Below are 24962 nucleotides of genomic sequence, written 5' to 3'. Positions count from 1 at the left end.
TCCTACAGTTGAAATGATCAACGTAGCGTCTCCTCATACGGTTACCTTCTTTCTGGTGGTGAAAGCCCCTGAAATCTACTCTCTTTGCCAATTTCAGTATTCAGTCCGGTATCATTATCTGTCTTTATTATGCCATGCTTTCATTCTCTGCACTCATTCATCCTCCATTTTTGTGACTTAAACTTCTACAAAGAGCCAGACAGCAAGTGGTTTTGGCTCTGCAGGCCACACGGACTCGGTCTCAACTGATCAGCTCCGTCATAGACTATAGGAATGCGCCCGGCACGCTTCCCACAAAACTTCATTTCTAAAAACAAGCAGCAGGCTAGATTCAGTCCATGGGCCAGAGTTGCCAACCCCTGCTTTAGACCAAGTTTACTAACCAGAAAGTAGGTAATTTCCTTATTTAACAAATCAATCTTTGCTATCACTTAGAGGTTGTAGAGGTCTCCTTATAACATATTATATGGATCTTCTGCTTTCCTAAAGTCTTATTTATAGTGTGATGGCATTCTGTTTCCTCCTGTCCCCAGACCCACATCTACCCACACTGTGTTCACGGTGGTCTGAGGATTCAGACCACCTGCTTTCCACACTTCTCCCCTCTTCTATCTATCTATCTATTATCTATCATCTCCATTAGTTTCTTACCTCCTAAAAAATACTGTTTAGGGGCACCTGGGTGGCTCAGTGGGTTAAAGCCTCTGCCTTCAGCTCAGGTCATGATCCCAGGGTCCTGGGATCGAGCCCCGCATCAGGCTCTCTGCTCAGCAGGGAGCCTGCTTCCCCCTCTCTCTGCCTGCCTCTCTGCCTCCTTGCAATCTCTCTGTCAAATAAATAAAAAAATAAAATCTTAAAAAAAAAATACTGTTTATATACCAATAAAACAAAGTTCCCTGCGCCCTCACCACCATTATAAAAGGGACAATGGAGGCTCGTTCAATTTCATGGCTTTCCCTTCAGGCGCCGGTTGCAGTATGGTCAGATGCTGATTACATAATCCCACAAGCCTCAGTTTCCTCATCTGCAAAATGGGAACAAATCAATGCTTGCCCCATACAAGTGCTTAGAAGAGTGATTGACATGATAAGCACTTAATATACATTAGCTGCCATCAGATCACGATGCAACCTTCGACAATACTGTAGAGGACGGTATACAGTCAAGCGGTCAAACCACCTCCCAAAGAGTAACCGCTGTCAACCTCGAGGGCGATGCCATCCAGTTTTGTTTTCCTAGGCATTTATTTTTAGTTTTTAGATAATGGTGATCGTTCCTGAGTTATTTTTTAACACTTTGTTTTTTAAGATTTATTTGAGATAGAGAGAGAGATTGCCCATGTGTGCATGGGGGCGGGGGAGGGACAGAGGGAGAGAGCTTTCAAGCAGACTCCCCACTGAGCATGCAGCCTGATACAGGTCCCCATCCCACCACCCTGAGAGCATGACCTGAGCCGAAATCAAGAGTCAGACACTTGGGGGCGCCTGGGTGGCTCAGTGGGTTAAGCCGCTGCCTTCGGCTTGGATCATGATCTCAGGGTCCTGGGATCAAGTCCTGCATCGGCTCTCTGCTCAGCGGGGAGCCTGCTTCCTGCTCTCGCTCTCTCTGCCTGCCTCTCTGCCTACTTGTGAGCTCTGTCAAATAAATAAATAAAATCTTTAAAAAAAAAAAAAAGAGTCAGACACTTAACGGACGGAGCCACCCAGTGCCCCTAAGATTTTAAGTCATCTCTACATCCAACACGGGGCTCAAACTCACAACCCCGAGATCAAGAGTCACATGCTCTACCGACCGAGCCAGACAGGGACCCCAATCCCTGAATTATTTTCAATGGTCTTCTTAAACATGGAAAAGGGCAGGTAGCCCAGTGACGGTGGAAGACAGGCCACCCAGGAAGGAAAGGAATCCCTCTTTCTTCCTCTGCTGTGATTCCCAGTGCTACAGAAGAGAAATATCAGAGCTCCAGACAGCTGTTCCTGGTGCACTATGATACAGTATGTCTGAGGTTCTGTCATCTCCTGGGGGTGGACTGAAATCCCGAGGGGCCCTGGGGTCCCAAGAGACATGAGAACTCAAGGACTGGCTGTGAAAACAGACTCAGCTTTCAGACTTCACCCCACCGCTCCTGCCCACCTCTTCCCTTTGAACTTGGGTCCAAAGACGGTGTGTAGATGGTCTGTGACTCTCCTTTCCCATCTTCTATTTGAGGAGGAGGAGGAGGAGGTTGCTAATGAAAACAAGCAGGTAGCCCACGACAGGGCACCTGGAGCCCAAGTTTCTATAGAAACCAAGTCATTCCTTCACCTTCCAACACATTTCCCTCATCTCCTGACAAGACTCTCTCCTTGGAGACGTGGACAGCTCTGACATCCATCCCACAACTGTCCCCTCCGGCCAACCAGCAAACATCGCCTGATGTGCACCTTGTAGGAAGAGCCAGCAGGTAGCTCGTGTGAAGACTGTGCAGCCATTATCCAGGCTGGTCCTCGTATGAACCGCACGGGGTAACAACAGTCACCTGAGTTTCAGACAGGGAAGTCTAGCATGTGGTTAGCCATAGCAGCTTTGCACTCATCTTAGGCACAGATGGGGTGGCTTAAATGCCAGGAATTCATGGTCTCACAGTTCTGGAGGCCTAAAATCCAAAATCAAAATGTCCACAGGGTTGGTTCCTTCTGAGGGTTGTGAGTGACAGATCTGTTCTGGTCTCTGCCATTGTCTTGTAGACGGCCATCTTCTCCCGTGTCTCTGCCCATCATCTCCCCTGTGTGTCTGTCTCTGGGTCCTAGTCCCCCACCCCAACTTTTTTTTTATAAGGTCACCAGTCATACTGGATTAGGGCCCCGTCAATGGCCTCACTTCAACTTGACTACCTCTGTAGAGACCCAATCCCCAAAGAGGTCACACCCTGAGGTACTGGGGGTCAGGCCGCCATCTTTTTTTGAGGGGCCACAGTTCAGCCCATAACAGGCTCTCAAGTCCCACAGGCCTGAACGGGTATCCTACTGTATCGCTTACTGGCCGCTTAATCTCATCTTCCGTGTGGGCTTCTGCGTGAGGACTGCATGAAATGTTTGGCACTTCCCGTGGTGCTTAGTCAGCCCTCGTTACTACTGATGAGGGAGGCAGATGCTGGGGATTCTCCACCTCAGCTCTCAGGCCATCTGACTTTCCCCGTGGCTGTGGCACTTGCAGATGCAACACCTGGACGAGAACCTGACCCTCCCGCCCGCCACCCTGTTCTCTGCCTGGCGATTTCTCAGTGCTCCTGAAGCTTGCTCAGCCCACACAGGATAGTCCGGAAGTGCCAAACATTTCATGTCTCCAGGGGCAACCCTCAGGCCCTGAAACATAAGCGCCAGGAGTTAAACTACCCCAGCTTCCCTGCCATGATTATCCTCAAGTGTATTCTCCGGGGTCCCCGGCATGGCTGCGCCCCAGCCGCCCAGTGCTAGCCCAGGCAGCCTTCAACTGCTTTTCTCCTTTCTCTGTCTTGTTCTTCCATTTAATGCTTCCTGGGGTCCCCTTCCCGGTAAACAAGCAGCACCCAAGTTCTTGCCTCCAGGTCTGCTCTCGAGGTACCCTGACATAATGAGGAGAGAGAGAAGTTACGTGACTTGTGCAAGGATACAAGGTTAGGGGGCAGGTGAGTCCACGATTTGAACCACGGATTCTTTGGCTCCAGAGCCCGTGGGCTCGGTCACTGGTGTTCCCTCCTCTCGAGTGCCCAACACCTGCTATGTTCCTAGGCCCTCATTCTCTTTGTTCTCTCGTGCTTTTATGCTCTTCTTTTTTTAATTTTTTAAAAAAGATTTTGTTTATTTGACAGAGAGATTGAGATCACTAGTAGGCAGAGAGGTAGGCAGAGAGAGAGGGGGAAGCAGGCTCCCCTGCTGGGCAGAGCCTGACACAGGGCTCGATCCCAGCACCCCGAGATCATGACCTGAGCCAAAGGCAGAGGCTTACCCCACGGAGCCACCCAGACGCCCCTTTTATCCTCTTCTGTACAACCACGATAAGGAAGTCATTCTGTAGAAAAGGAAAATGGCTTCCCTCTTTTTCTCTTGAGAAGCTTAACCTAACCTAGCCCTCCTGCCATCCCCCTTGACCTCCAAGCCATATCAGGGCTCTGAGTCATGGGGACGGTTTGTTACGCAGCAGGGGTAGCCGAAACACCTCGCACTCTTCGTGCCCCAGGTTCAGGAAGAAAAAGATACTCAAATGCATGGCACAAATAAATCATCTTTAATTTCAATAAATAGCTCCCTGTTATATCAGACAAGAGGCTGTGGGAAAGATACAGAAGCATCCAACAGGGAGAGATATATTCTAACTGCACTAATTCCTTAGCATGAGAAAAATGACTTTGGTTCACACACAAATACAGAGAGATGCTCAGAGTATGACAAGGAAGGAGTCCTTTCGGATGGGAGTGTGGTGGCCGTTTTAATCCAGGTAACTGCTTCTGCAAGTCTTCCATGTGCCACAATCACCATGAATCAGTCCAAAAAAGGTTACTTTTGCTCTATCGTATTCTATTTACTTGACATACACACATGCTGTTACTGAAGGAGGGGCCTTGACAGACAGGAGGAAATCGGGTGAAATTTCACTGGGGGGCGGGGCAGAGAGAGGGGAATGCTTAGGACTGAGGTCCTGCTGACCACCTTGCTCACTGGGCGGACACACAGGGACACACATGAGAACATTCCCCATGGGGAGGGTGGTTCTTAGGAATAAGCTAACACAAGGACAAATTCAGTCAAGCCAGGGAGGTTTCTTATAATGGAATATTTTTTGAGGCCATTTGGTTTCTCCAAATAGTCTGATCTACCACGTCCACTAAAGAGAAGACAAAGTACTTACACTTTCGGGGAAAGGTATCAGGTTTGAAGAACCCCAGGGAAGAGGAGCCTATTCAGAAGCCACCCAATCGGCTGGTGTGCCTTTTGGGTGTGGGCGTCGGGTCTCCCACACACTGGCCAAGCTCCTGGAGAGTTTCATCTCAATGGAGGCTGGCACCCTTGGGGAGGCCCTTTCTCTGGCCTGCGGGTTTAAAGTGCATTTGGGGGAGGGGTATCAACAGTAGCAAGCACTGTCAGTAAGTCTCACAGCAGAGCCCACTCAGCTCATGACCTAGAGATGGAGTTTCCAGAAAGTTCTCAGGCTTTGCTCATTGAGGGCAACCATTTTGTGTTTAATAGTCAGCTTCCTCTCAGTTCTGAGAGGATTTAGTGTGTGTGTGTGTGTGTGTGTGTGTGTGTGTGTGTGTGTGTTGTGTGGATGTCTTCGACATGTGACACGTTTTCTTTCTGTCTTAAATTTTCTTTCTTTCTTTTTTTTTTTTTTTAAACAACTGAAAACTGCTTTTGCCGCAGCCCTCAGGTCACCTCCAGCGAGGCAGGAGACACGCGGTCACACTCGGCCCGAGACCTCAGGCTGTGCCACTGCTCCACGGCCGTGCGGTGAGTGTTCAGCATCCGCCGCCAGTGGTTGGATTCGGAGGGGCCCGAAGAGTACTGGCCGATGACAATCCTTCCGATGAAGTCATTGCTGCTCTTCATGTTGTGGCCAAACACTGGGGAGCCAGAGGGACGAGGGCGGCGGGGAGGAGGTCAGAGAAGGAGAGAAACGGAACAGGGAGGCGGGAACAAGACAGAGGTCGTTAGTCTACTCGTTCCTCAACTGCAGACACTGGGCTCGTTGCTTTTAGGACATCATCTGTTTCCCTTCATGGGAAGAACGCCCCACTTCCCTCATCTCACGCGCCTGTAAGTCCCTTCGCTCCAGGTATACCAGATGGTCGGCCGTTCCTCACCACGCCAGGCACGTTCCCGCCTCCTGGCCTCCGCAATGACTGTTCCTGCTGCCAGACAGCTGCGTCCCCCACAACAGACAACTTTAAACTCACGGCCACTGCCCTACCGTGCTGTGTACAGAGCACCACAGCTGGGGAGTTCTACGGGGACAGTCAGCCATCACTGAGTCTGGTTGAGTAGTTAACCCGGGGTTTCTCAATGGCGGCCACCATGAACGTTCCTGGTCACAGGAGCTGTCCTGTGCACAAGGCTGAGCAGCACCTCAGGCCTCTATGCACTCGATGCCATGAGCAACCCCCTCACCAGCTGTCACAATCCAAAAATGTCTCCAGATGGGGCCCAATGTCCCCTGAAAGGCCAGTTTATGATGGAGAAGAGCCACTAGGTGAAGCCGTGGGCCACAGGCCAGACATCCTCGGTGACCATTAGGTTAGCTCTGCGACCTGAGACAAGGGAAGGAATCTCCCTGAGACTCAGTTTCCTCCTAGGTTAAAGAAGACTCTTGCCAGTACTTTACTTCAACTGTCACTGTGAGATTTTGAGGAGACAATTTGTGTAATGTCTCAGCACATGGTACCTAGATAAGCACTCAGTGAAGGTTATACTGCGATTCTGACCCCAAATTTCTGTCTGGTGGAGCCTTTTATAAAAGAGGCTTTATGTTTCCTCTGTGCCAGGCAATGGAGGCAAGTTCCTGAGAGAAACGGCCATGGCGATTTCTTCTACCCCTTGTCGTACTGCGTGTCTCTTTGGAAGGCTTCTCTGTTAATTCCGATGCAAGCTTAATTTGTGTCTTTCAAGCCTAATGAGATGGTTAGCTTGATTTATCTTCCCAGCCAAGTTCTGCCTAATTCTTTATCTGCGTGTGGGTAGTCCGGGCATGCCATCTCGCTAACGGGAAAGCAGGCTGCGTCTGTGTTATAAATGAAGGACTGCAGAACGGGAAATATCACAGATTCACCCAGCATGAGCCGAGCAAAAGCGGGCTGGATCCCAGGAGGGAAGCCGATTATCAAATAAACCAGCTAAAATATGCAGCCAAAAACAGAGTTTGAATGCTAATGAGCCTCTATTCTCCCCCATGGGGCTCACATCAAGAATTCTAAATGATAAAAATGGGGGAGGGGGCGAATGGGGGGGGGAAGAAAAGAAAAGTAGAAAAACAAAAACAGAAACAAAACCCCACCCATTGTCTAAATACCAAAAAGACCCAGGGTGAACAAGACTAGCCTGTACCAACCAAGCCCGCTACCACTCTGGTATCCAGTACCTGTCAGCAACGTCGACAAAAATTGGACCCTGTATAGTTTTTGTAACTTGGTGAAGTGTTCGGTACGCACAGGGGAATGTTTACATGAAGATCCCTTGTAGAAGGGGAAAACTAGGACAGGAATCTTCAATTAATAAACAACATTACTAAGGAGCTCTCTAAGGCATTCCAAGTTTTTTTTTTTTTTTAAGATTTTATTTATTTATTCATTTGTCAGAGAGAGAGAGAAAGAGGGCACAAGTAGGGAGAATGGCAGGCAGAGGGAGAAGCAGGCTCCCCACTGAGCAGGGAGCCTGATGTGGGGCTCCATCCCAGAATCCTGGGATCATGACCTGAGTGGAAGGCAGACACAACTGACTGAGCCACCCAGGCATCCCTTGAGGGTTTTTTTTTAAAGGTAACACTCAGGTTTGTTTTGAACGACGCCTAGTGGGCAGTATAAGGTTTGAAAACAAATTAAATGAAAATAAGTTACTGGAGTCCCCTTCTCTGGGGGCCTTGGTAAAGCAAGATCCTAGCAGGAGGCCATTCCAGGCTCTTTTTGGTGTTCTTCCTCGGGGGTAAAATGTTCTATCTTCCTATGCCTCTCCAAAGCTCAAAAATGAAAATGCAGAAACATCCTCAGAGATGAGTGTACTTTCCCCTTGGGAAAAAGGTTTTAGGAAAGGAAATCTCAAGCTCTCCCATGTATTGTGGGTGTAAGAGGAAGCTGGTTCAACTTTAAGGAGAGGTTCACAGTGGCTACTCAAAATAAAAATGTTGTAACTTGTGATCCAGCAATTCTATTTCTAGGAATTTATCCCATAGAATTATCTGCACAAACGGACAAAGATATACATACAAGGATATTCTCTGAATATTAGATATTGGATAATACCTGGGTATTAGAGCCTCTAAGCCAAATCTGGTCCACTACCTGTGTTTTGTAAATAAAGTTTACTGGAACTTAGTCCAACCCATTCACAATGTCTACGGTTGCTATTACACTACAGAAGCAGAGTTGAATAGGTGCAAAAGAGACTGTGTGGCCCACAAAGCTGAAACTATTTTCTGTCTGGCACTTTATGGAAAAGTTTGCCAACTCCTGCCCTAGAACACTGTGAGAATGAAAAATGTAAATAACAAAAAGTGTCCACAAAGAAGTGTACCTGTGGCTGTGGTGCCCTGTCTGCCCCCTCAGCCTACCCTAGAGGCTATCCCCCCAGCTCTCAAGCACCCAGAGCCCTCGCCAGTCTACACCAGCTATGCCTTATGGTGGAGTCTTTGGGCCACTCAACAGCAGTTTGACTGCTGCAGGGGCTGGAGACTGGAGTCAGCCACTTGGATGCCTACAGGACAGATCGCCTGATCGATACCTGATGCCAACGCTTGTGTGAACCTCCCTAGATGGCAATCCTTCAAGTGCGTCTCCCCACATCATTCCTGGGACAATGAAGTGCTGTCCTCACAACTCCACTGGGAGAGAGCAACTGGAAACTCATTACCTGTTCTCTGCTGCACTCTGCCCTCTGTGCCTCTTTCCTTTGCTGATCTTGGTCTGTTTCCTTTTTCTGTAATAAACTGTAACCATGAGTGTAATAGCTTAGCTAAGTCTGTGAGTCCTTCTAGTGAATCACTGAACTTGATAATCTCGGGGATCTTCTAGGCTGCAGTGACCCACTCATCAAGTATCCCCAATTAGCTTGCCTCCCTTTTCCATTCTCTTAGCAGTACTTCCTGGGGTCACCTCCTTCATAGCCTACTTGAACCCAAATCATTGTCTTAGGATCAGCTTTGGGATGCACCCAGACAAAGACTGGCAGAAACTAATTAAATCGTTTCTGATGTAATAATACCATGGAAACCAATGTTGCTGTCAAACGAGATAGATCTCTCTCTCTCTCTCTCTCTCTCTCTATATATATATATGAAATAGAAAAATCTCCAAGACATATTGCTAGGAGACAAAAGCAAGTTGCAAAATAGTATATGTAAACACAATCTCTTTTTTGTTTAAAAAAAAAAAAGTTAATATATAGAATAGAAAACTATCTGGAGGAATTTCACCAAACTGTTAAGAATGGCTCTCTCTAGGGAGGGGAAACAGGGAACTTTCTGCGTTTGGTATTATGCAAGTATGGTTTGCACTTCTTACAGCACATACCGTTTTGGAAAGAAAACAAAAGAAAAAAAAAAGTTGTCATTAGAGAATCCACATCTAAATCGCCAGAAGGGAAAGAAGACTAAAAGGAAGTCTAATATCCTACGCTCCTTTTCCCCACTTGCAAAGTTACTCGGTGTGGTGAATCACTTGGCCCTTGAAAGGTAGGAGCTCCTAAGTGATTCAGCCTTTCGATGGGAAGCAATTGCGGCTGTGACCATCTGAGTTAATTGGCAGGCTTCGGCACTTGCAATTCACTTGGTAAAGTTATGGCAATCTTAACAGACTTAAAAATCGAACATTTGAAATTCAAATGATAATAAAGTCAAAGCTGAATAACACTAATGACTTCTATGATAAAAGTCCCCTGAGAGAATGTCAAGATTTGCCATCTCTGTAAATTCCAGGGAGCATGTTGCTGGAGAAATGGGGAATTAAGACCGGATATCTACAGAATCCGGAGAGGGGCTCAGAGACACAGCGCCAGAGGCCCCTAGCCCCCCATTTGACAGATAAGGAAACCAAGTTACTGAGCTAGTTGGTGATACAACTTGAAGTATTTGCAGCAAATACCCTGGGAAGGAAGCCAACTTTTTTGTCACTAGATCCCTACTGTCCTCCTCCTTAGAGACAATCACAATTAGAAATTTTGTCGCAAGTCATCCCCAAATATCCCTACTGGTGGTTACGGGGGACTCCTTCTACTGCAGTCATAGTGTCATTGCAGGACCATGTACCCTAGTCATCTGGAAGCAGCTTCCCAACACCCACACAATCCAGAGAGCAGCACAAAGGCATTGCAACCATCAGAACAGGTTCAGAATTCGTGCACGAAACCCATGGAGAGGGCTCCCCACGTTTCCCCCGAGAACCTACATACTCTGAATACACTTGGTCATCTCATTTCCCCCTCTGCAGTAATTAATTTTTTAATTTAATTTTTTCCAAGATTTTATTTATTTATTTGAGAGAGAAAGCACAAGCCAGGGGGAGGGGTAGAGGGAGAGAGACAAGCAGACTCCCCACCATGCAGGAGGCCTGAATTGGGGCTTCATCCCAGGACCCTGAGCTCACGACCTGAGCTTAAAGCAAGAGTTGGACACTTAGCTGACTGAGCCACCTGGGCACCCCAAGAAGTTTAAAAAGTACAGCAGAACGGGGCCATTTGGTGAAGGGGCAAACAGCCCTGTATTCGCTCACAGAGCCAAAGTATACTCAACCATATCATCATTTATTTTTATAGTCATGACTCAATCAGTCAGAAAGCTCAGGGCTCTCTAGTTAATAAGTCAAAGGAGGTGTGATAAGTTCTCTATCAAACACAGTAAAAAAATGTGAAGCCTTTTTTAACATCAAAGGGGAGTGGATTCAGTCAGCGGAAGCTGCGCTCACACAAAACCCTTTAGTGCCCCTCCCCGCAAGGTTACAGAGTAGAGCAACCTTCCCACCCAGCAAGGTGCTCGGTTACTGGTCACTGTGTTCCCTCCCTAGCCTCAACAAATCTCAACTGCCCTGATGCGACAGTCTCAGAGGATGGCCCTCCGTGCAGAGAGACAAGCCACCAATGTCCAGCTCTACCCTCGGGGCTTGGGTACTCCTGGAATATTCCACTTTCTGGAATTTAAGACTCAACTATCTCTAAAGAATGACCAATCTATTTCTGTGGCACCAATCACCATGCCAATTTAGGTGAGGGAAACCTCTTTGGAAAAACCAAAGCATGCTGAGAGGCACCCGCTGGGCTCAGGGACCAGGTTCTGAAGGAGCGCAGAGATTAACACTACTTTATTAAGCACCTACTATAGGGGCGCCTGGGTGGCTCAGTGGGTTAAAGCCTCTACCTTCGGTTCAGGTCATGATCCCAGGGTTCTGGGATCGAGCCCCGCATCAGGCTCTCTGCTCAGCAGGGAACCTGCTTCCTCCTCTCTCTCTGCCTTCCTGTCTGCCTGCTTGTGATATCTGTCTGTCAAATAAATAAAATCTTAAAAAAAAAAAAAAAAGCACCTACTATATATGTATGGCCTGGGGCTAAGCACGTCATGTGGGTTAACTTGCCAAATCTCCCTGTCCACGCTGTAGGGTCAGGTTTCTCACCTTGAGTACTACTGACATCTGGGACCAGATCATTCTGGATTGTGGGGCTGTTCTGAGTGGTGTAAGATGTTTAGGAACATCTCTGGAAAATGCCACTAGCCGTCCCCTCCCCAGCTGTGACAACTCAAAGGTACCTCCAGACATCACTGTGCATCCCAGAGAGCATCCTCTAACCCTTCTCCACCGAGAACCACAGCTCTAAGACAGCTGCTACCACTGGCCCATTTTACAGCTGAGGGGATGGAGGCCCAGGGCGGTGCAGAGGGAGACTGCCCACTGCTCCGGTCCAAGCCTCGGTGCCCTGAGTGAGTCAGGGGCAAGCTGAGGCTTTCACATGTTGATCCTTGCTGGGAAAATGAATCTGTCCTTCCCCGCAAGAGCTAAACTCTTTTGGTTGCTAATTTAGTTTGCCAAGGCAGCCGGTCTGGAAGGGAAGCTGGATGACTTAGCATGTGGGTGTCATAAACACTGCAAATTAAAAGAAAAAAAAAAAAATCTCAACAGCTCCCCATTTTGCATATTTGGTTCCAAGGTAATAACCCCACATGCAGCTTCGAGGCTGATGGCACAGTGTAGGGGTGCCCCAGGTCATGGTCAGAACCCCATCTCATCACAGGCCCCACTTGGGTACTGAGTTGCACTACTGGTCCATTTCTGGGGAAAAAAAAATGCATGAAGCCATCAAAAAGTTGTTTCCCAGTCTTCCTAATTCCTCAGCATGGAGGGATCCCCACACGTCACCTGGATTTTCAAGTTATCTCAACCCTCGGAAAAGCCCCGTAACAAAGTCCCTGTCCCTCTTCCTCCTGTGCCTCCTCTCCAGGAGCCAGCTCAGATACACCCCCCAAAGATGGTACCCATTCTCTTCTCAACTTTTGCAAAACTTTCTCAGCCTATAGCACTCCCTCTTTTTTCTTCTTCTCTCTGAAAGCTAGATGCTGTTTCAGGTGTTTCTTCAAAACAAGATAAATCACAGCCTCTGCCTGGGCCTCAGTTTACCATTTATATAATGGGTGGGTTTATGTAGGTTTTAAGGCCCTCTTCAACTCTAACATTTCTTTGGTTCTAAGAAGTTTCATCTGTGTCTTCAGAGTGAGGTTTCACATTTCTGACTGTGAGAACTGATCAATATTCTTATATGATTTAACTTCTCCCCAGAATTTATTCTGAAATGTGACATGATATGAGGATCTTCTAAATAGATTTATTTATCCCATAGCTATCTATTGTCCCTGAACATTACTTCCCCGTTACTTTATGATGTATGTTAATTATTAAAATTTTTACACATAATAGTATTTGTTTTTGAGCGACATTTTTGCATAAATCTGTCTTTATATCAGCACCATAATATTTTAATGATTGTAGTTTTATACTATCTTATAATCCAGAGGGCAATTCTCCCCACTCAATACTCTTATTTCTCACAAATATGTTATTTCTGATGAAATTTATAATCACTTTTGATAGTTACTACCTTGCTCTCTGTACACTATGTTTAGTTACAAAACTAATGTATGCTTATTATAACAAATGCAAGTAATGCAAGAGTAAACACACACACACACACACACACACAAAGAGTGAGGTTTCATCTGGGCGCCTGGGTGGCTCAGTTGGTTAAGTGACTGCCTTTAGCTCAGGTCATGATCCCAGAGTCCTAGGATCAAGTCCCACATCTGGCTCCCCACTCCATGGGGAGTCTGCTTCTCCCTCTGACCTTCTCCCCTCTCATGATCTCTCTCACCGTCTCTCTCACAAATAAAGAAATTAAATCTTTAAAAAAAAAAAAAAAGAGTGAGGTTTCATTTTGTGATTCATAGCAGCTGCTCGGACAAAACGTTTTCCTCCATGTTTTTCCTTCCAATGGTCAAAATGAAGAGTTTAGGTAACAGTATTATTGTAATTAAAAAACAGCAATACTAGGACCCCTGGGTGGCTCAGTGGGTTGAGGGTCTGACTCTTGACTTTGGCTCAGGTCATGATCTCAGAGTCATGAGATCAGGCTCTACACTGGGTGAGGAGTCTGCTTAAGATTCTCTCTTAAAAAAAAAAAAAAAAATGCTCTCTTTCCCTGTCCCCCTGCCCCTCCCCCACCATTCCCCCCTTGTTCATGTGCACACACACACATGCTCTCTCTCACTCTCTAAAAAAAGAAAAAAAAAAAAAAACACCTCAAAAAACAAAACCAGCAATACCAAATCCTGAGTCCTGTATGCTAGGCACCGAGAAGAGTAGTTTATATACATTTTTTCACTCAATCCACACCACAGTCCTATTAGGGAAGGTACCATTTATATCCCTTTGCAGACGGAGAATGTGAGGCTTGTAGGGGTTTGGAGGTGGAGCGCCCGAGGTCACAGAGGCGGCATGCGGCACAGTAGGGACAGACACTCAGAGCCCAGCAACACTTTTCCATCTCTTGTCTCAGAAAAGTCTCACCCATTCCCCCTTCCACTGAGCCCGCTGTATGACAAAAACAAGACCTGGAGCAGAAATACATTGCATGCATGTGTGTCAGAAGGGGAGTGAGCCCCCCACGATGGCCTGTAGGGCAAGAGGCGTCAAGAGTCAGACCGAGCCTCGGAAACCCCTTGCGAAAGGGCCACAGTGGAGACCGTCGCATCGTCTCCGCGGGGTCCAGCAGGGTCAGGTTTGCCTCCATCATCTGAATGGCCTCTTCTTCAGCTGGCCAGCAGACACAAAAGCTGTCTTATGTCTCCAGACTAGTGCTATGAAAACTGTCCCAGTGGCACCTGACACTTACACAGCACTTATCACGTGTCAGCCCCCGTTCCATGGACTCGCGAAGACACCAAATGATTTTATCCACATGTCTATTCACAAGGAAGTCGATCATTATCTCTTGGGTCTAGAGCTCACACACCACCACCCTGGCCGGCTTTCCTGAGGAGGGCCTGGAGAGAGCCCTGAGCACGGGCTGGGACGTCACCTCGACTCGCTGGGCTTGCCTTCAGTCCTCTTAGCCCACTGAAAGCACAAGGCCCAGAGGAGAGGCCTCTTGTGGCCAGGTCTTTAGGAACTACCACCGGATTAAAGTGAGTTGTTTGATTCCGTTAACACAGGGGCTCTCAGCTGGCCCCATTCTGCTCCCCAAATTGACTGTGGAGGAGACACTTGGATTGTCACCACTAGAGAGGAGATGCTGCTCGCCATCCTACCGTACTCAGGACAGCCTCACAATAATCTACCCGCCCCAAATGTCCACAGGCAACGGGGCTGAGAAATGCTGCCTTCAGGGGAAAGCATGCGACCTGGGGTTCCCCTTCATTAATCCACCATCATGAACTGGGGAGCGGAGGAAGAGGTCTTTGAGGGGAGAGGGGCAAGAGGTCGCCATGGCTTCTGGATGAGGTCTCTTCCTCCTTCCTCAAGACCCAGGAGTCAAAAGACTGAAATTCTTTTTAGGGCACCTGGGCGGCAAGGTGAGTCAAGTGTCCGACTCTTGGCTTTGGCTCAGGTCGTGATTTCAGGGTCATGAGATCGAGCCTGAAAGGGCAGAGTCTGCTTGAGACTCTCTCCCCCTCGGCTCTTCCTCCCCCCACCTCTCTCTAAATAAAATAAATCTTAAAAAAAAAAAAGAAAAAGATTAAAATCCCTTTTAAAACTCTCTTGGACCACGGCTGGGCCGTTTCTTTACTCCTCTGTGTGGAAACTGAGCCATGCGGAGCCTGCGTTTATCAAGACGACATATGGGTTGAAGCATCACTTTCAGATCTGAATCACACCCGTCTAGAAGGAAGCATTTAGAAGTGTGACGATAACGTAATGTGCTTGTTTTTACACGAACAACCAAAATTTGTCTGTCTGAGAGAGAACCACCCTTGTACACTAGTCTCAGAGACGCTGGCATTGCTCAGGGGGAAATACTACAAACCAGCTTCAGAGCCTGCTGCAAGACACCTGCTGAAGCTTCCGGGGGATAATTAACCAAATCTTCCCCCTCTCTGTCCTCTGAAATAACTGAGAAACAACTGGGAAAACAAAGGAGAAATCGACCGCAGACGTGCAAATCCCTGGAAAGGCTCTTAAAGAAATACTAGTCCCGGGACGCCTGGGTGGCTCAGTTGGTTGGACGACTGCCTTCGGCTCAGGTCATGATCCTGGAGTCCCGGGATCAAGTCCCACATCGGGCTCCCAGCTCCATGGGGAGTCTGCTTCTCCCTCTGACCTTCTCCTCGCTCATGTTCTCTCTCACTGTCTCTCTCTCAAATAAATAAATAAAATCTTTAAAAAAAAAAAAATACTAGTCCCCAGACCCCAGCCCAAGAGGTTCTGTTGATGGGTTTGGGGCGCAGGGGACTGGATGCCAGTGCTTTTCACAAGCTCCCCGGGAAGTCTCATGGGGTCAGGTTAGGTACACGGTGTTGGCTGCAGAACAACGTTATCAGCAGGATTGGTAGTTCAGTTGGATTGTAGGAAGGGGCCTGACCTTAGTGTTTGTTCCCCTGGAATTAAACTTCTCTGACCAAACACAGTGCAGGCCTCGTTGGAGCATGGGCAGGCCTGACCAGCAGGCTCAGGGAAGGAGCTACAGAGAATGCTCTCCGTTGTGGGCTTGTAGGTCCCAGCGAGAAAAGGAGGGCTGGGAGACCCTGAACACCTTAATCCCATCCAGCAGAAGACCGTGGACCTTCAGATGGAAAGCTTACCAGGTCCCAGTCAGGCAAGTCAATTCCTCCCTGGGCAAGTAAATACAAGATAACAGAGAATAAAGCAAACAGTAAAATGAATAGGGGCACCTAGTTGGCTCAGTCCGTTAACTGTCTGCCTTTGGCTCAGGTCACGATCCCAGGGTTCTGGGATCAAGTCCTGCGCTGGGCTCCCTGCTCAGCGGGGAGCCAACTTCTCCCTGTCCCTCTTCCCCTCCTCCTCCTCATGCTCTCTCTCTCTCAAATAAATAAAATTAAGAAAAAAAATAAAATGAATAAAGAAAGCCCAGAGGTGTTACTTTAGTACAAGGATAGGCAGACTTTTACCATAAAGAGCCAGACAGTAAAGATTTTAGGCTTCAAGGGCCTAGAGTCTCTGTCCCAACTCCTCTGCCATTGTAGAAGAAAGAAGCCGCAGCCTATATGCAACTGAAGAGCCATGGGAGTGACATAAATATATATATTTGGTCTCTGCCCCGACTTTCTGACACAAAGCTCCTAAAACTCTTGTAATTTCCCAAGTGATGGGGTGATAAGAGCATCTCATGTTATAATATTTGGTCTTAGTCCTGGGATCATGTCCCAGGAGCTTCAAAGTTCCACGGAATCGTCAAGTGATGCGTATCCTCCCGTATACTAATGAGATGGTCGGTGGCGGAGGTCGCCAGATAGTTTCAGGATGGGAGCTGCTGCCGGAAAGACCAAGGCGTGATTAGAGGGTCAGACCTTTCAGCCCATTCCAACCCCCAGCCTCCAGAGAGGGGAGAGGGGCAGGAGATGGACTTAACCACCAACAGCCAACGGTTTCACCAATCATGCCTATGTAATGATTTTCTCTAAGCTAAACTCCAACAAAAAGTCAGCTTAAAAAACAGATGAATGGGACTAATGTTTGTAACTGATCTTGAAATGCTTGAAAAAAATATGAACTGAGAGACAGAGGTATGGATAGATGTGTAAAGCAAAGAGCAAAATATTCATTGTAAAATCTAGGTGGTGGGAATATGGGTGTTGACTGAATAATTCTTCCAATATTTTTTTAAAGGTTCTCCATAAAATGTTGAGATCGTAAAAAACAAACACACAAACTCAACTGTTTCACTTTCATAGCTGTTAACCTGTTTTGTTTTGTTTTTTAAGTAGGTTCCATGCCCAATGTGGGGCTTGAACTCATGACCCTGAGGTTAAGAGTTCCATGCTCAACTGAATGAGCCAGCAAGGCACCCCCATTAATCTGCTTCTTTATGCCAGAGAAATATCAGTTTTTAGGTCTGCATGGCGACCCCATCCACAGACTGGTCATGGAGTTGTTGAATCCCAGACCAGAAGGGAACCTGGTGAGCCACTGGGGACACAGGAATGAACAAGGCTTCTCTACCTGGAGAGATGCCAAGCAGTGCCTGGTGGGTCCTGCCAGGTTATCCCAATGACCACAATAACCAGACCACATGTGGCCAGAACACTGTCCTGGGCCTGAATGGAAGGGTCCAGAACCCTGATATTCCGTCTGACCGCAATAGCAAACAAAAGATTCAAGTCTACTTTGGACCAATGAACACACTGGATCCTGCTGGGGCACGCCCCTCCCTTCCACGCCTTCCTCCTGCCATAGGTAAAGCCCATGAAAGATGTCCCGTACCATGAGTCATCCAAGAAATGCAAAATAAAATCACATCCACGTGTTTTATTTCAAAAAAAAATTTTCCCCTTGGTTTTGTTTACTGAAGTATTTTTTTTCCTAGAATAAAATCCACCCATTTTAAGCACACAATTGGATGAATTCTGATGACTGATGGAAATCATTTAACTACCACTACAATCAAGATAGAGTTCTCTCTCCCTAAAAAAAGTTTTCTCTTAGAAACAAACAAACAAACAAAAAAACCCCTCTTTCCTGACCCCAGTGGGCCAAGTTTCATTGTCACTAGAATTTCATAAAAATAGGATCATATAGTATAGACTCATTTGCACTCATTTAGCTTACTGTTTCTGAAATTCAGCTGTCTGTATGTGTATTCGTATTTTGTTCTTTTTTATTGCTGAGTAGGATTCAAAGATACAATGTATCACAATTGGTTTATTCATCCAAGATGGGCACTGGGTTTATTCAGTCAATAATGGGCATTGGGGCTGTTTTCAGTTTTTCAGTTTTTTGCCCATTACAAATAATGCTGTTAGGAACATGGGTGTACACGACCTTGTTGGACACCTGTTTTCATGTCTCTGGGGTAAATCCCTTCTACTTCCAGCAGCATCGCTGGTTTGTATGGTCAATGTGTGTCTAACTTTATGATGTCACGGCATCTACTTTCCAACGTGCTTATCGCCGTCTGCCATTCTCACCTGAAACATAGTAGAGTCCTAGCGGTCCCACGTCCTCACCAACACTTAGCATTTTTTGTCTTTACACTTAACTGTACTAGTGGGTTTGCAGTGGATCTTACTGTGGTTTTACCTGGCATTTCTCTCTTTTCCTTAAGATTTATTTATCTGACAGAGAGAGAGAGAGCACACCAGCAGAGGGAGCGGCAGGCAGAGGGAGAAGCAGGCTCTCCACTGAGCAGGGAGCCCGATGCAGGGCTTGGTCCCAGGACCCTGGGATCATGACCTGAGATGAAGGCACAGGTGCTTAACCGGCTGAGCCACCCAGGTGCCCCTTTACTTTGCATTTCTAGTGACTAATGAAGTACAGCATCTTTTCAGGTGTTTCTTTGCCACTGCTGCATCCTGTTGCAAAGTGCATCTGTTCAAATCTTTGCCGACTTTTTATTGGATCCTAGACTGTTTATCTTGTTCCTGAATTACTCAATTTCTTTATATATTCTGGATACAGGCTTTTCATTGGATATGTTTTACAAAAAATTTCTCTTGGGATGTGCTTTGCTCTTTTATTTTCTTAACTACATCTTTCAAAGGCAAAAGTTTTACATCTTGATCAAGCCCATTTATCACGTTTTCACTCATTTCAAAATAAAATAACTGCACACCCTGGGCTTTTGAAGCCAGGGACCAATGTGGAACTGCTTTGCCTAGGCCAACTGAGAGATGAAAAACTAATCTAAGACAAATTTGGGTGGGGGGGTAAAATGACTGCCTGTGATTTTTTCCCCATATATGTGAAGTATTATACAATACAGAATTAAAAATCAAAATGCTTTTTAAAGGTAAAAATTTAACATCTCATAGTTGTTCAACACTTCATAATCTTCAAAGTCTGTTTATTTCTGCCTTACAAGAATCCTTTTTGTGGGGGAAAAGGAGTTGGGGCCTTTGTGGGCCATAAAGGTGTAAAAAATTCGCCAAAGTCATCTGTTTCAAATGCATACTGCAAGAAGACACAAGAGTAAAAATTGTTGTCACTTTTTCGGGAGGACTGCAGATTTTTTTTAAATTAATTTATTTATTTTAGAGAGCGAGTGCAGGGGGAGGAGCAGAGGGAGAGGGAGACAAGCAGACCCCCGCTGAGCAGGAAGCCCAATGTGGGGCTCGATCCCAGGACCCTGAGATCACGACCTGAGCCAGAACCAAGAGCTGGATGCTTAACCAGCTGAGCCACCCAGATGCCCCTGCACTGCCCATCTTGACGACAGCTATCCAAATGGACAAACATACATGCTTCAGCCAAGCAAGCCCCACCGGTGTGTTTTTAGCTCATGGTACACTGAACATACCCACGGAGACACGCCGAGGGTGCCCACCCCAGTAACGTTCCTAAAGGGCAAAAAAAAAAACCCCTCTGGAATGAATCCCAATGTTACCAACAGGGGACTAATTAAATACATTCTTCAACTCCTGGACTTAACGAAGTAACACGCGGTCATTAAAAATAATGAGGGGGAATGCGCACTCCGCGTCAGCCCCACCGATCCCACGCGCTCTCCCTCCCACCTAAGAGCTCTGGCCCTCGATATTCTTTTTGGCTGCGATGCTCTTCCACGTGGCCCATCTCCCACCTCCTTCCCATCTTGGCTCCAATGTCACCTTCTCCGTGAGGCCCGGCCGTCTTAGAAAAAGCTGCCATCCTGCCCCAACCTTCACGATTCTCTGTTTCCTCCTTAGCACGGAACCGCACCAGACAGTTGCTTTGTTTACTACCTGACTTCCCACATTCAGGAAGTCATCTGATGACACCACGGTTGTTGTCTCATTTGCTCACTACTGTATCCACAGCACCTGGCCCGCATATGTGTAAACATGCCAGCATGGAAAAACATCCCCGATCTGTATGAAAGGAGCAAGGTGCATCAAAGTAGATCTATTCTGGACACTAACACTAGTGGACAGAGATACACACACACACAAACACACACTCCTGTACACCTGCCCCCATACACACGCACACACGGGCACATTTTCACACACACAGAAATGTATCTGTTCTTAGAGCGAAGGCTTGTGAGGAGTGATTACCTTTACGTAGGAAGAATTAGGTTTTTTTACTTTTTAGTCTACTCTCTTCTATATGGTTGCACTATATACACACATATATTCATACGTATGTATATATGTCTGTATAAATATATATTCCTTATCATAACAACACTGAAAAGCCACCAGAACCCCTTTTTCCCTTATAAACCCTCGGTGTCACCATACACAGGTGACAGGCACCCACCACAAGGTGGGGAGGAGCAGAAACCAGATTTAAACATCCTGAGCGGGCTCCCCACCCCCTCTCCCACGGAGCCAGGCTGCGGGCCATCTGTCCAGGTCACACCACCGGGGAGACGGGCTCGTGAGCCAAGCGGGCAGGTTCTGTCTGCCCAAATTCTTATGGAAGCTGGGAAGCCATTTGAAAAATCTGCACAGATGAGCACAGATTCCCTCGGGTTTCTGCCCCTGAATTCTTCACACTCAGGCAGCCAAAAAAAAAACTGCTAGAAATGCAGAGAGGAGAACAGGCCATCGGGAGAATCAACAAGCCTCCGAGAGGGGCAGGACTGGGGCAGGACTGGGGCAGACTGGCTCGGAGCCGACACCCCCTCGCCGACCCTGCTCCGCAGACTCGGAGACCAGCAGAGACCACTGCCTAAGCTCGTGGGTGTGGCCACTGCGGAGTGGGGGTGGTGGCTGGTCCACGCACTGTGGGATGTGAGCAACATCCTTGACCTCGACCTATGACATGCCAACAGTGCGCCTGGAGTTCTGACAACCACGAACGCTTCTGGACGCCACTGGGGGACAACATCAGCCCAGCTGAGGGCCCCGGGTCTGACGACTTGCCCACGTCAGCAGGTGTCCAGTGCTTCACAGCCTAAAGGTTATGTGGCGAATTCACTAGGAGGTCCGCTCTCGCCAGGCGGAAGTCCCTGAGGCTGGGGACACTCATGGCGAACTCAGGGGCATGGGGGGGCTTGGGGAGGCAGTGGACCAGGCTTGTTAGGGGCCCAGGATGGCTTTTATTTGCCTCCTTGGGTAGCTACGGCAGAGGTGGCTGTGAGGTCACCAAAGTCTTTTCTTCCCAGACTATAAAGCCAGCCTCCCCCGCAGGGAGTTGTAGCCGAGAGGGTCGGAGTGGAAGTGGAAGGGATATTCCCAACTTCTAGACCCAGCCTATTAAAACTTCCCACACAATCCTCCCCTCTCTCCCTCTGCTAACCACCGGCTGGGGCGAAACCTTCCAAGGCCCATAAAGATGGCAGAGCCACAAACCGGACAGGGCCTGGCTCGCGGAGTCCTTGCACGGAAGGCCACTCGTGAAAGGCCCCACAGACACCAGTGCACGAGCAAGAGATCAGCTCTGATGGCGGTAAACCCCAAACCAGCACGGCCAACCTGCGACCGCAGCCTTTCCTGACCTCGGCTAACACAGGAACGTCTAACAAGTCAGCTGAGTTTGTTTCCTCCTGTGTAAGATGGGTGTAACACTGGTACCTCTCTCATTCAGTGGTTGTGAGGATCAACTGAGAGAGTCTTTGGGGCTGTGCCTGGACTTACTAAGCCTTAAGGGAGGGGGCCTCTATTAGGAGTGAGAAGACAATGTACCCCCGAATCTCTGCCCTTCCCATTACCCCTTCTGTGACTTCTTTTCTGAGTCACGCTCAATAACCTGGGGAAGGATGATTTGCCCCAGTCCTCAAATGCCTTAGCGACATACAGAGGCTTTAGGGAAACTTCTGGTAGTAAGGCTGGGGACCCTTATTTTCTCACACAGCTGTCCATGCATGTCCGAAGCGTCCTGGCTCTTCCTTACCAAAGATTCCACTGAGAGGCCACGGTGACCTTGAATAAAAATGGAAGAGGATCCCACAGACGAATCAACCTTAAGGCTGTCCTTCTTTTGCTTTCTCCATCCCCGATAAAATTAAGCAAGATAAAACCTAAAAGCCGGAGCACCTGGGGGGCTCAGTCAGTTAAGCATCTGCCTTCTTCTCAGGTCATGATCCCCGGGTCTGGGGACTGAGCCCCGTGTCAGGCTCCCTGCTCAGGGGGGAGCCTGCTTCTTCCTCCGCTGCTCCCCCCGCTCGTGCTTGTGCCCCCTCTCTCGTCCTCTCAAATAAATGAATAAAAATCTTTAAAAAAAATTCTTAAAAAAGCCTAGAAGCAAACACGTTCACAACTTGGGCCCTGAGCCAGTGGACAGTCTTCCTGGGTCTGCTCTGTAACTCAGGATCACAAAGAGCGTGGCCATGGGTTACGCCCCCAAAGACCCTGCCTCCCCTGGCCAGTGTGGGGGCACCACACAGAGCGGGAAGGCCGACCCCTGTGCCCACTCTGCTGATCTTTCACCCACCTGTTTGTGGGCGAATAATGCCCTCGGCCAGGCAGTCTCTAGAAATGATTGCCATTACAAGCCAATGACTTCCTGCTTTAGTGTGGGGGCTGGGAGCTAGGCAGAAACCCAGGGGAGCAGTTTTCATCAACTTACACGCAGGGAAAGAGAAAATTACGCCCACTGAGCGTCTGCTGTGTGCTAAGTATCCCCGCACACATATTATCTCACTCCTTCGTGAAGGCAGAAGCCACATCTGTCGCGTTCACTAGTTTCTCCAGTGCCTAACAGTCTTAGGCACACAGTAGGTGTTCACTAAATACTTGTCATCTGAGCTTACCATGACCCCTACTTATTGCTCTGGATCTCACGTGTAATTTACTCCCTGCATTAACTATGCTCTGGCCACTTTCACCTTTTTACTCACTCTGCCCCAGGGCCTTTGTACTTGCCAATTCCTCTGCCTAGAATGTTCCTCTCCCCGATCTTTGCACAGCTGGCCCTTTCTCAGCTTATATTGCCCAGTTTAAAGGGATGCTCCAACCCCCGTCACCACAGTCCATTACTACTTAGGTATTGATTTGTCTCACCCCAACTAGCATGCCAGTATCAAGGAAGGATTAATTATTTCTGCCTTTCTGCTATTTCTCCAGCAACTAGGCACTGCACTTCAACATAATAGGGGCCTGATAAAGATTCGAGGCTGTGTAATCTGGATTCTGGATCCACATCACCTGACTTTGAATCCTAACCCAGGTCCTGGGGCACACTACTCCTCCGAGCACTGCCTCAGTTTCCCCAATCATAAAATGATGGTAATTCCTACATCACAGAGCTGCTCTGAGGATTAAATGAGTTAATGCATATATGTCTGCTGTCATTTTTAGAGACAGAATGAGCCATCTCAAGGTAGATCTTAGATGCGTCCAAAAGACAGAAAACGCAGGCTCCACGAGACGAAAAGGTCCTGCTTGGGCTGATTCAGCAACCAAGCTCTTTCGGACCTGGATCTCTGACATCTAAGCCGAAGCTATTTTCACAAGGTTTCTCCGAGATGTGGGGAGAGAAAGGACACCCAGCCGGTGCCCCCCCAGTCCCTAGCCTTTTAAAGGTTAAGCCTTCACCCCACTGACTGGCGGCTCGGGGCTGGAGCAGTAGAGAAGGCAACGGACAGAAGGGCTGTCCGGAAAGGATATTCTTGGTTTCTGATTTCTTCCATGTGGCAGCCTTCATCTCACAGCCACCAGGCTCTGGCCCTGGCTGCTGAGCCCAGCTGCTTCTCGCCAGCTCGGAGACCCAAGGCAAAGCTGAACCTGACCTTCACTGGCTCCCCTTTCGCACTCCCAGCTAGGGCTCTGCAGGGACACGTGTGGTTGGACAAATCCCCAGCCCCCTGATGCTTTCCCCCATGGGGAGGTGCCTGGAAGGAGGCTCCATCCAAAGGCACCAGAGTCATTAAACAGCCACACAAACGGAGTAAAGCTCCCAGGAGCCCTGGCAGCTGGACTGATCTTTAAAGGCTGCCACCAGACCCCAAAATGAATGTTTAAGATCCAGCCAAGTTTTACCACCTGGGTGGATGGGTTTTGGCAGCTCAAGGAGCTCTCTGGAGGAAAGGTGAGGTGGGAGTGCCACGTGGGCTCTGTGCTCTGCCAGGAGAGCCCCAGGGTAGCAGGGGTCTGCTTCCATCTCCTGACTGCTTGGCTGGCTTTCCACCTCTACCCACGTCCAGGTTCAATGCCACAATCCTTAGTGAGCCCTCACTAAGGGCCAAGCACTATTCTAAGCACGTTACATACTTCATTTCTCTTTGTCCCTACGACACCCTAGGAGAGGTGGGGGCTGAAATCTACTGACGAGGAAATCCTCATTCAGAGGGTTAAGTAGCTTGCCCAAATAGAGCACTGTCCTTTATATCTGATCCATGAGCCCTTTCTGTTGACTCTGCCTCCTACATTATTTCCCACTGAGTAACTTCTCTGAAACCCTTCTGCTACCTCCCTGGTCCAAGCCACCATGCCCTCCCGCTTAGACCAGCGTCCCAGATGGTCTCCTGGGTCCGCCTCTTGTCTCCCGACAACGCCAATCTCCATTCAACAGCTGGAGGGATACTTTAAAAGAGGATCATAGCACTTCCTTGGTCAAAACCCTCCAAAGGTTTTTCTAGGCACTTAAGGAAAAAAAAAAAAAAATAGAGCTTCTAATCTTACAGGCTCTAGTCAACCTGCCCAGTGCTACTTTTCCAAACTCACAC

General features: G+C 48.0%; 1 protein-coding gene across 3 annotated transcripts in view; it reads right to left on the bottom strand.

Annotated features, from left to right (window-relative positions):
* Positions 1-5317: 5317 nt before the first annotated feature.
* The window catches only part of SYT17 (synaptotagmin 17), an 83450-nt gene continuing 63805 nt past the window's right edge, over positions 5318-24962 (bottom strand). For 2 of the 3 annotated variants that reach the window (XM_032327515.1, XM_032327514.1), the window contains exon 8: positions 5318-5578. In XM_032327515.1, coding sequence (XP_032183406.1) covers positions 5382-5578 — 197 coding nt within the window. In that variant the 3' untranslated portion in view covers positions 5318-5381. Of the gene's footprint in view, positions 5579-17201; positions 17459-24962 lie in introns of those variants that run through there. The other variant, XM_032327516.1, reaches the window with a different exon arrangement.

Source organism: Mustela erminea, chromosome 20 (genome assembly GCF_009829155.1).
Source record: "Mustela erminea isolate mMusErm1 chromosome 20, mMusErm1.Pri, whole genome shotgun sequence".
NCBI lineage: Eukaryota > Metazoa > Chordata > Mammalia > Carnivora > Mustelidae > Mustela > Mustela erminea.
Note: the sequence above shows the minus strand (reverse complement) of the source record. Positions and strands in the feature narration are given on the sequence as shown.